This window comes from Pygoscelis adeliae, unplaced genomic scaffold, assembly GCF_000699105.1.
Source record: "Pygoscelis adeliae isolate BGI_AS28 unplaced genomic scaffold, ASM69910v1 Scaffold103, whole genome shotgun sequence".
NCBI classification, from domain to species: Eukaryota; Metazoa; Chordata; class Aves; order Sphenisciformes; family Spheniscidae; genus Pygoscelis; species Pygoscelis adeliae.
This window is the reverse complement of record NW_008824723.1, coordinates 950,299-962,254: the sequence shown is the minus strand read 5'-3', so window position 1 is coordinate 962,254 and position 11,956 is coordinate 950,299. Positions and strand designations below refer to the sequence as shown.

The window sequence follows — 11,956 nt, the reverse complement described above, 5'->3', positions numbered from 1 at the left end:
CCAAAGGCAAGACTGCAAAAATTACATAGGACAACTGACCTCAGCATTGTGCCAAGAAAAAGGCTTCTGAAGAAAGGAAAACAGTCAGAAAGTTACCTGTTTCACACCATCCTGTGTTTTATGCCTTTCACTGCATTGACATGAACTAAAACAAATTTCAGCCTGTAGTAAGTGGATTGGATTTTGCCTTTCTTAACTTAGCTTTGAGTATCTCTTTCTGGAATGGGTCTGCTGGTTTCAGGGGATGAACAGTGGCAGATTGAACCCCAAAGGACTGAATTACCTTAAGCCAAAATATGTAGCAGAATAGAAGTTACTCTTTAAATTGAACTAATTCCACTGTCTCTTCTTTGCTACAGGTGGTGGATGTGGACTTTAAAACAGTGTGTCTCAACATTTCATCCTCAACTATCTATTTTTAATTTGATTGCACTACAAAAGAAAAGCTGCTAATGGGATAAATGTTGAGACTTTACAAGAACTGACTTGAAGTACCGAAAGCCATTATTATTAATCAAGAAGAGCTTGAAGCTAAGTCTGTATCTGACCCGTCAGTATCATTTTCACATAACAGGCATGGCAAGTAAACGAAAATCAACAACACCATGCATGGTCTTAGCCAACGAGCAGGATCCGGATCTAGAAATGGTATCAGACTTGGAGGAAGGGCCACCTGTACTTGCGCCAGCAGACAACCCTACAGCAGAGAGCGTAACAAGTGATGAGGATGTTCATGAGTATGTGGATTCAGACAATCAGAAAAATACAAATAAAGTAGAAGGTGGTTACGAGTGTAAATACTGTACTTTTCAAACTCCAGATCTCAATATGTTTACTTTTCATGTGGATTCAGAACATCCCAATGTAGTATTAAATTCATCCTACGTTTGTGTAGAATGCAATTTCCTTACCAAAAGATATGATGCTCTCTCAGAACATAATTTGAAGTACCACCCTGGAGAGGAGAATTTTAAATTGACCATGGTGAAACGTAATAATCAGACAATCTTTGAACAAACAGTAAACGATCTCACTTTTGATGGGAGTTTTGTTAGAGAAGAAAACGCTGAACCGGCCGACTCTTCTGAGGTCCCCTCATCAGGGATCTCAATTAGCAAAACTCCTATAATGAAAATGATGAAAAACAAAACCGAGACTAAACGTATCGCTGTTTTCCACAATGTAGTTGATGACGTTCCTGGTGAAGAAAAGGGAACTGAAAATGAGCCAAACTCTGAAGAAGTAGTAGAAAACCCACCACCGGCAGTTTCTGAGTCAAAAGCAAGCCATTCAGTTGTTTGCAGTGCAGCAGATGTGGCTAGTGCGGTAGTGACTCCAGCCCCAGTGCTTCAGCCTGGGGTGGCACAGGTTATAACAGCTGTTACAGCTCCACAGAACTCAAACCTGATTCCAAAAGTCCTAATACCTGTAAATAGCATTCCAGCCTATAATACTGCTTTGGATAATAATCCTCTTTTGCTTAATACCTACAACAAATTCCCATATCCAACCATGTCGGAAATCACTGTTCTTTCCACTCAAGCCAAGTACACAGAGGAACAGATTAAAATATGGTTTTCTGCCCAGCGTCTGAAACATGGTGTGAGCTGGACGCCGGAGGAAGTGGAGGAAGCAAGGAGGAAACAATTTAATGGCACAGTGCATACTGTGCCACAGACAATTACTGTTATTCCAGCACACATTTCTGCCGCTAGCAATGGTTTACCTTCAATTTTACAGACATGCCAAATAGTTGGTCAGCCGGGACTTGTTCTCACTCAAGTTGCAGGTGCAAATACGTTACCGGTAACAGCCCCAATAGCTTTGACTGTAGCGGGAGTCCCAAACCAAACACAGTTACAGAAGAATCAGATTCACACTGCTCAGCCTATTGCAGAAACCAAACAAGTAGCTGCCGTTCCAGCCCCTCAGCCTATCAAAAATGAATCTGCACTGATGAATCCTGACTCCTTCGGCATCCGAGCAAAAAAAACTAAGGAACAACTGGCAGAATTGAAAGTCAGCTACCTTAAAAATCAGTTTCCTCAAGATTCAGAAATTGTTAGACTTATGAAAATAACGGGCCTGACTAAAGGAGAGATCAAAAAGTGGTTCAGCGATACACGCTACAATCAGAGAAACTCGAAGAATAATCATGGGATTCATCTCAACAGTGATTCGTGTGCCACCATTGTTATTGATTCAAGCGATGAAATGAATGAGTCCCCAACGGGAGTCACTCCGCAGAGCAAGTCATCGTGGAGCGCTTTTCCTGATTTCACCCCACAGAAATTCAAAGAGAAGACTGCTGAACAGCTGCAAGTCCTCCAAGCAAGTTTTCTTAATAACCCTGTCCTTACTGATGAAGAGATGAATAGGTTAAGAGCCCAAACCAAACTGACCAGGAGAGAGATTGATGCCTGGTTTACAGAAAGAAGGAAATCAAATGTCTTAAAGGAAGAGGGAGCTGACTTGAATGAGAGCAATGCTGGCAGCTCAAAAGAAGAGGCTGGAGAAACATCTGTGGGAGATGGAGCAGCAGGAGCAAAATCAGGGTGTTCCACTTCAAGCAAAATAGGCAAAAAATCACCAGAGCAGTTGCACATGCTTAAAAGTTCCTTCGTCCGTACTCAGTGGCCGTCTCCACAAGAATACAACAAGCTGGCAGAAGAAACTGGGCTCCCAAGATCAGAAATTGTGAGCTGGTTTGGAGATACTCGCTATGCCTGGAAAAATGGTGGATTGAAATGGTATTATTATTACCAGAGCGCCAATGCAAACAGTCTGAACGGCCAAGGCTTTGCAAGGAAGAGAGGGAGAGGAAGACCAAAAGGGAGGGGGAGAGGGAGGCCTCGGGGGAGGCCTCGGGGAAGCAAGAGGTTAAATTGCTGGGACAGAGGTGTGTCTGTCATAAAATTCAAAACTGGAACAGCAATCCTGAAGGACTACTATATGAAACACAAATTCCTTAATGAGCAAGACCTCGATGAACTGGTAGCCAAATCTCACATGGGATATGAGCAGGTCAGAGAGTGGTTTGCAGAAAGGCAAAGAAGATTAGAACTTGGAATAGAGCTATTTGATGAGAATGAGGAGGAAGATGAAATGCTGGAAGATCAGGAAGATGAGGAAGAAACTGATGATAGTGATACTTGGGAACCCCCCCGACATGTTAAGCGTAAACTTTCAAAATCAGATTGACATGCAATTTGGGATTTGGGTGCCAAAAGCCTATGAATTAGGTTTGATGTTATGGTGAAGAGCCAAATGATTTTTCATGGCCTTCAGTTTAGCAAGCACCTGCTTAGCATCTTCCACCTAAAAGAACCTGGGCAAGATGCTATCTGTGCAGGCAACAACCATTTGCTTCCTTGCTACAAGAGATGGACATCCTCAGGCCTAGCCTAGGACATGGGGTTATAAATCAGATCCAATTCAGCTCCTCCTCTTCCACATTACCAATGGGAAGGTTCATGTTCATCATTCACGTGACTGCTTCTCAATATTTAATTGCCTTATGTTGTTTAATTCCAAAAAAACACAGATGCATTTTTTCGTTGATGTAGGAGAACATAGCCTGCTCATGAAGGAGGAAAATACAAAAACCTAAGATGTCTTTTTGCAAACATCGCTTCACCTGAAAGGTTTCAAGGCCTGGGTTTATTTCTTACGGAAGGAGTTCAAAACAAAAGAGAAGGGGAAAAGTGTTACAAAGGAATCAATGAACCTAGGGGTGAGGATTGCTTGGTTTAAGAAAATGAGGTGATATTGGCACCTTTTGCGTATCTTCAGAGTGTTTTGGGTTTACAGAACTTGTGCTGAAATGTTCCTTGTTGATAATTATGAGCTAACTGAATGAGTCTAATGCTAGAAGATGCTTTTCGTTACATTTAATCAGTGTATCCTACATAAATTTAATTTAAATGCCTGACAGACTTGATGCAGTTAATAGTAACATTCATTTTTAGCTTGTGCGTTCTTTCCTTTGTTGGAAATAGTAAGACAAAGGATGTGTATTTCTAGCTAAAAGAATAATTTCTTGAAATCTTACACTGAATTTTAAGGTAAACGTGATGCGGAAACTGCCTAAAAGTCATTCAGAGTTGCTTAGGGGTTTGTGAGAATACACAGATACAGAGACGAAAAGCATCTTCAGGTGCTAGTAAGAAAGGTTTTCAAGTAAGTTGTGGCAATGACATGATGTTTAATTCTCAGACAAAAAATGAAGTTATATGGCTTTTCGATGCTTAGGAATGATAAACATGCTAGTGTTTAATTGTTCTTCAGCGATAGCCCAGTTGAATCATTTGCGTGCAAGTTTAACTTAAATTCATCCTAATGGATTGAGCTCGCCACTATGCTGATTGTTCTTAGGGCTGCTGGGTGAATGCACTTATTTTTGGAGGTGGTTTGATCTACCTGAACTGAACTCCAGAAAGAGTTTAATCTGACATGAAACATCTACATCTTGAATAAGTGTCTCTAAAACGGGGGGGGGGGGGCATTTAAGACATTGAAATCATAGTAGAGTTAGAATTACCAACTTCAAAACAATGGGCCAAATTCACGGAAGTTAGTTTAGGCAGATGTCTGGCAGCCTAGAGAACTGGTACTCCGAGGAAGAGTAGTTTGTGTTCTTGCTACTGTCAGTCTGCATTTCTTAGGGATAAGTTACTTTATATTTAGATGTTAAAAGATAATGATGAATTGGTGCTGCTGTCGCCAGCGTTGTCTGCTTTTACATTGGCACTAACAGAAAGGATACTAGCAATCTCCTTTTGCACATCTGTCAGCATCTTCTCTGTAGGCTTCTGCATCTGATGACCAATGAGAGACGGATTAGTGTAGAGAAAATGTGTCCTAATGTTTCCATATTTCCAAGAACCTAATCTGGAATTACTCTTTCTTCCTCACTGTGATAACTGTCAAAAGACCAAGAAAGTCCTTTTAAGTCATGATTTTCTGAAGCAGAGGAGTCCCTGTTAGATCTGTTTTTCATATCTGATTGTGGGTGAAACCCAGGTCAAAGCAAGAAAGGGAATAACGTCTGACAAAAGAAATATTGTTAACTCACCTTCCTCTCTGGACACTTGTAGCTGCTCTTCTGCTCTCGGATTGAACAGGCTGCGTGAGTTGCAGGAGGATGTTCTGTGTGAAAGCCATTCACTGGGGTGAGCTCTTCTGATTATTTGAGATTGCTGGAAAGAAAAAGGCAATGGCTTTTGGGGTGTGATACAAATTTGATGATGAAACTATTTCCTGGCTTCCAAGATTCAAATTGATGGGGCACAAAGTGGCCAGTGGTGCTAGAGAGGACTAGCCAAGAATCCCTCAGTTGAACTTTGGGGTGGGGGAGAAGTAAAACTGTGTTGTCAGCATATTTCATTGGAGCACTTATGACTCTGGATGTGAGGTGGCATAAGAGAGATCAGGATCTGGCCTTTTCAGCATTGACTGCTGCATGTGGTTGGGAGGTATTCTTGTTTGGCTGGTAATGGTATGGATGAGGCTGTTGTAGATGCCAGCAGATACAAGAAAGACTCGCATTAGCTTCAAGCTCCACTGGGAATACAGGGTCAAAAATCAGGGCTTGCTGAGTGGGAAAGGACAAAGCTAGTAGGAGAGAGATGCTATTTTTAAGTTTCCAAAAATATTGAAGCAAATCCTTAAAATCCTTGGGAATATGCCTCTAGCAAGCAAAATCTGGAGTTGCCTTAATCCTTAAGGTTGACCCAGAATTAATTTTCTTTAAAAAAAAAAAAAAAACAAAACCCACCCAAGCAACCTGTCCAAATAAACAACTCAATTTTTTGTCAGCAGAGACTGCATTTAGGTTAGCATTAAATCTGACCTTCTTTAAAAGATGGGAAAAAATACAGATCCAAGTTAATTATATGATTAAACTGGGAAATTTTCCATTTTGGCAGTGTTCTGTTAAATAAGACTCAGCTACGATAGTAGGCCTTAAGCACCTCTGGTCTGAAGAACACAGGAAGAGGAAATACATTGTTTATCAGACTAAATATAGTTGGATTGGATGTCGTCTTTCAGTAAAATGGTCAGAGATGGTGGCTGATGTATACTGGGCCAGATTTTCAGTTGCTGTATTACAGTTCCATGTATTCCAGTGGTTATAATAATATTTACAGCCCTTTGAGGAACATCATCTCTTTGCAGAATATAAAATTTAAATTAAACCATGTGCTGTGGGTCAGCTAATGGGAGATGTAGAGTACCCACATTTCCTTTGGGCTACATGCACATTGCAATCCTTTCAGTTGTGCCAAGGATGAGAAAAGTCTGGGTGGGTTCAGCCTGAAGACAGCAATTGTATGCATTCGTTATTGCTCATAGTCTGTCCGTTATTTCTGTATGAACAAACAGAGTCCATTAATTACCAGTTTATTTCATGTTTACAGCATGTGTATATTTGCACTGCGTACTGGGAGAGAGGGAGACTCCTTCCGGAGGCCTCCCGCATCAGGACTGACAGGAGAAGCATTGGAAAGAGCTGTCAGCATGCTGGTCTGTTTTATCTGTGAATTGTGGTCATGGCTGGTGGGAACTCAAAGCTACTGGTAACAGCGGTTTAGCCTAGATTCATCTCATCTAACCTTAGGCTGCTGTGCTCCTTACCTAGGTGCCCAAGGCACACTATATAGTCACCTGAGAGAAACAGAAATTAACTGGCAGGTGGAGAGGATATGGCACCTTCTCATTTTACCAGTTACATACAGGAAACTTCCTGAACTGCAGCAAGTGTCTTAATTTATGATTAATCTGAGCATCGCTGTGCTCATCAGCAGTGCGCCCCTGCAGCCTGGCTCCCTCTTGTAGCTTACACACACCTTCAAGGTGCTTTGGAAGCCACTTGGACTGAGCTACGTTGACAGTGGGGAGGAAAAGGGCAAGAAAAGTATGTCTGCCCTGGGGTGAGTGTCCGTGTGGGGTTTTGTTGATTTCCCTGCTCGGTGAAGAACTGTGTAGATGAGCTTGTGGTATGTTTTCTGTATTTCCGTGGAGCATCACCTCTTGGGTTTGAGCCAGTTATGAGCCAGGCTTCAGTGATTGTCATTGACAGGGAGATGAAGAAAGTCTTTGATCTTGCTCAGATCTTACCTTTAGGTAGCTGGTTTGTTCTCAGTCTTTGTTGGGAGCACTGTTTCAGAATTCAGCTGTGAGCATCAGTTCCTTTAGAGCTAAGGTAGAGCTTGCTTCTCCATCTGCTGTTTCTGCCAGGAGTACCTGATCTGATGAAACTGTCTCTGGAATTCAGCTAAAGAGAGAATAAAGATAATCCTGTGCCAGAATGGAGAGGGAGAAGGGCTAAAAGAAAGCAAGCAGTGTCACAACCGGGTGAGGCATCCAGCGTCACTGTATCCTGCTGCTTCATGGCATGTTTTGCTCTTGCTTCTGAGTACAGTGAAAGAGCACGGTTCCATCTTAAACAGTGCTGTCTTCCCAGTATCAACCTCTTAATGACCCCAAGGTTAGTGTTTGTTGTGGAAAGAAAGTCAGACCTATTCCTCCCTGGAGGTTTGAATGAACTAACAGAGTGCTGGCTTGTAAGAAGTAGAAAGAAGGGAAAATACAGAAGCTTGAAGGCTCTTGACTTTTGCTTGCCCTGCAGAACTCACTTACCTAGAAGTTGATAAGCAAAACAAGTTTTACTCTTGCTGTTCTGGTAGAACAAGTAAAGTATTGCAATCACTCATTTTTAGCACATAGAAATCTCTGCTTTGTTTGAAAGCAAAGGAGAGGAAAGACATCTAGTACCTCATGATCAGAATTTAGTGGATTATCTCTAATACACTATAGTAAATGAGGCCATTCCCTTTTTTAACCTTGTCCAGTACCATTTTAAAAACTGCTTTTTCGTGACATCGTATGCAATATGGTGTCTGGCTGTAACTTTAATTATTGGGAAGGAAACTCTTGCAATGTCCACACATGACACGAAATAATTTTTCTAATGCATGATTTGCTCACTTTGGGCAAAAGCCTATTTTCTTCCTGCTCGCCAAGGAACTCTTGAGGCAGGCAGATGCACTCCCTTCTCCTCTACAGAGCAGAGAAAGCATTTCTGGAGCCCATACAAAGTGATTCATGGCCTTATGCAGTCCCCGTAGGCCAGAAAGCCCAAAGATGCAGACACTCTCTTCCTCCTCCGTTTTCCTCTGAAATGAGAGCGCAGCAGTAACTCTGACAACTAGTCTCTGGCTGCTGAGTAACCAAGCTGTAGTTTAAGGTGGGGAGGGAGCATTTTCCCTTTTGCACTTAGCAGAGTACTGTGTATTCAGGCTGGATATCAGTATTTGCTTCTGTAAATGTGACAGTATCAATTTGCATCCTCCACCCGAGTCCTGTATCTGTCTATATTCATATCTCCCAAGGAGAGAAGATAATCTGTAAGCTTCTGTAATATTAAATATCCCTGCCCTAACCTGAATGCACAAAAATAGAGTGCAATGAAATATAGCTACTTTCTTTGATTTAATTTATTTTTTCTTGGAAAATAATTTTGCCTACATTCAGTAGTAATGAAAAGATAGTATCAATGATCAGAGAGCAGTAAAACTGTTGAGAGTTGTTCATAATGCCTGGGATGATTGTGTAAATTAGAGACGGGAAGGGCTAGTAGAGGGCTTTGTTCCCTGCACTGAACAGTGCTGAGTTACACCTGCATTCTCCATCAAGCTTGTGATATCCTAGGATAAGTAGATTTACCAAGTAGCATGACACAAACTCATCGGGTCAAGTTACTTGACGTTTGGTCATGTATTAAAATTCTGTAGGAAAAGATTTTTAAATGAAAGTTGTAACAGAAAGTGAAAAATCCCCTCAATAGCTACTTATACACACTCAATAAGCTCAAATTTCTGTATTGTTTTCACCCTTTTAAAAAGGGAGATTTTGAAGCACAGGTGGGTTACAGCCAGTATTTTCAAGTTTAATGGTCTGAGCTTTTGGGGGGTTTTCTCCTTCTGCGGTGAAGAGCATCTGCACTTTTTCAGTGGATAGTCATTGCAAAACTGACTTACACAACATTGTGAAACGTAGAGTGGTAACTGAGGATCCATCCCATAGCACTTCTCATGAATTAAGGTGGGATTCGTCTCATTGTGTGTTGATATCTGCATTTGAGCAGGACACCGTAGCTAGTCAGTATTCCTAATGAATGCAAGCCTGTTCATCCTATATGCCTGGAGCTGGTCAGACAAACTGCACCCTAAACTCCACTGACTGTTACACGTGGCTTGCGGGCAGACACTGACGCTACAGACATTTGAAATTAGGCGAGAAGGATCTTCGCCTGGGAGCGTGCTGGCTGGACTGCGGCACTGATCTTTGTGTTGTGGTTAGCAATGGTACTGACCTCTGCTTCTGACTGGACACTTGTTGGGAAGCGTGAGGCCTTTTTTTTTTTTTTTTGCTTTTTTTGCTTTTATTCTAGAGCAGGTAGCACTACAGTGGTGGATAAAGTAACTTATCCTTGGTTATAATACTGTGGCATAAAAATGATTTGGGGTTTCTCAAGTATTTTAGAGATAAGGTTACTATATAAATATTGGACTGTGCATAACTTAGAATGTGTTAAGACACATAATATTTGTGTCCCAGTTGATGAAAGTATTACCTTATGCTTATTCAATGCTAGATACCTATCATGAAACTTTCCGTAAAGAATCCGCTAGAATGGCAGAAGATTCAAGTCTTCATCTGTGATAGGAAACAATCAACCACAAGAGCTCCATTATGATTTCGAAATGTTCCCCCTGCCTCCAGTTCCAGCTTACAAAAGTGTTTCCAATTTTGCATAGTTGGCTATCTGCATGTATGCTTACAGTCTGTACAGAAATGCACTAAAATGAGTTGCCCTACCTGGGAAGGCTTTATATTGTATAGAAAATGTGGCACTAGGTACTGCTCTTCATGTGCACAGGAGAGTTAACAGGTGTCGATCTCGTTTACAGAAATGATGGCGCTTTGCAATTTTCTATAATATATTGCAATATATTTAAATGTCCTGTTTGACATGTGAAATGAAATTAAGTTAATGCATTGTTACGTATTTGAAGTATGAGGAAGTCGATTCACTAACGACCAGCAAGGTTTTTAGAAGGTGTCCGGTATGTAGCCGTCTGTGTGATCTGTCTGGTGTATGTGATGTCAAAGGAAGCAACAATACAGTCACTGTTTAGAATGAAGAGTTTCTTTTGAATGATGCAATAGCTTACAGTGTCTTTCCTTTGTAGCTGCCCAATGTGGTGAAGGGGAAGCAATTCTTGAAAAAGTTCAAGATAACTGGTTAACTGTGAATGGGCCTAATCTTTCGTGAAACCAAGAAAATTTTTGGACACACACAGGACTTGAATACTCAAAAGGATTGGAACTTAGTGTTGTGCCAAAGTTAAACTACTGCAGTTGGCAGAAGTTCTGCACTGTAAATAGAAGACTGATTTGAAGACAGCTTGTAAAAAAAAAAAAAAGGAAAAAAAAAAAAGAAAAAAATTTAATACAGTACGTTTTTATTCTGATACATGATGGAAACATTCTGTTTTAGACCTTTTTTAAAGAGGCTTCAGTGACCACTAGATTTTGTCCTCTTATATTTTGTTTGGCCTAATACTCTATGTTCTAGTAAGATGGGCTTTATTGCCTGTGTTCTTTGATATGTGATTAAGCTTATAGCTTTGAGTGACCAAACATTTTACAGAGTAAAAGTTCTTAGAAACGGTATAACGTAACTGATATTTCTGTGTCTTATTTATCAGGCTCTGCACAAACTTGGAAAGTTGTGCTGGACTTGTACAACTCATATATGGGAACGCAGCATACTTCTGGATATTACAAACCTAAGCCTTTGTGGCAGTACGGATCTTGTCTTTGGATTTATTTTTGTTATTTTTTTGAGGCAAAGAGATGAATGGATGCTGCTGTGAAATATTTGTAATATTGCCATTATTGCTTTCTGTAGCAATTACTGCTTTTGCTTCAACAGATAAAGAAAATAAATCAGAGAGAGAAAAATCCTAAAAGACGCTGGTAGAAGAAAGGATCATGTGGGAACTTCTGAAAATAAACTTTGTACCAAAAATTTGAAAACAGAAATAATGGAATAAATGTCTCCTTACTGAGTGTGTGTGGTTTTAAGAGGTGGTGTGGAAACCAGGAGCCATGTCTGTATGAAACAGATCTTCTCAAATGTCTTTTTTCCTGTTACACAAAACTGAATTTCACCAATTCCTCAGATGCATTGAATTTGGAGAACTGACTTGGCTGAACAGCAGCGTGAGGTCAGCTTCACGTGCGAGTCAGTACAGCTGCTTGTTGCTGAACTGTTCCGCTGTGTCAGCAGGCCAGGGACGTTCACGTGATTTTTCTCATTAAGGCAGATGCTCTTTATTACTGCATTTAAAATATTTGGGGTGGGAGGACTAGGGGGGAGTAGGAACCACCTCCCTGCTGAAGTCCCTGTCAGTTGGACATCACGCTTTGTTGGCTGCTTTAAACATGTGCCTTTTCCTCAGAGAAGGGTCTGAGGTGAGCACGTTCTGTTGAGCTCTGTGTCTTTCTGGCGAGCCTGACTTGCCATCACTCACAGAAGCTCCCGGCTAGAGGCAGTGCCGCTGTCTCGCATCGGCGTGACTCATCACACCCGTCTGCTGCAGCTGTTGCACTGCAACCGGAGGGGGTCGAGACCCGGTCTTCCCTGCAGGACTCGGCATCGTGCATACAGACCTATCCCCACCCGAGAAAAAGATGTTTCAGGCAACAGAATCATTCCTGTGCTGTAGCTTATGTCAGTTCTGAAAAATTACATCCCTAGCTGAAGTAGTGACCTACACACAGGCCTGGAGATGAGCACTAGCAGTCAGTACGGCTTGGTGTTCGGCCAAATAGTTTTACTCGGTTCGGTGAAAAAAAAAATGCTTATTCAAGAATCCGTCAGCTA

The 11,956-nt window shown here is 41.4% G+C and overlaps 1 protein-coding gene across 1 annotated transcript; it reads left to right on the top strand.

The window, feature by feature from the left end:
- Positions 1-552: 552 nt before the first annotated feature.
- ZHX1 (zinc fingers and homeoboxes 1) lies at positions 553-10,472 on the top strand. Its single transcript, XM_009323336.1, has 2 exons — positions 553-3,733; positions 10,257-10,472. The coding sequence occupies exon 1, from the start codon at positions 577-579 to the stop codon at positions 3,199-3,201; it is 2,625 nt and encodes an 874-aa protein (XP_009321611.1). The 5' UTR covers positions 553-576; the 3' UTR covers positions 3,202-3,733; positions 10,257-10,472.
- The last annotated feature ends 1,484 nt before the right edge of the window (positions 10,473-11,956 follow it).

Bases quoted from the DNA above. Each gene is read 5' to 3' on its own strand.
- ZHX1 (XM_009323336.1), top strand. From the start codon at position 577: ATGGCAAGTAAACGAAAATCAACAACACCATGCATGGTCTTAGCCAAC.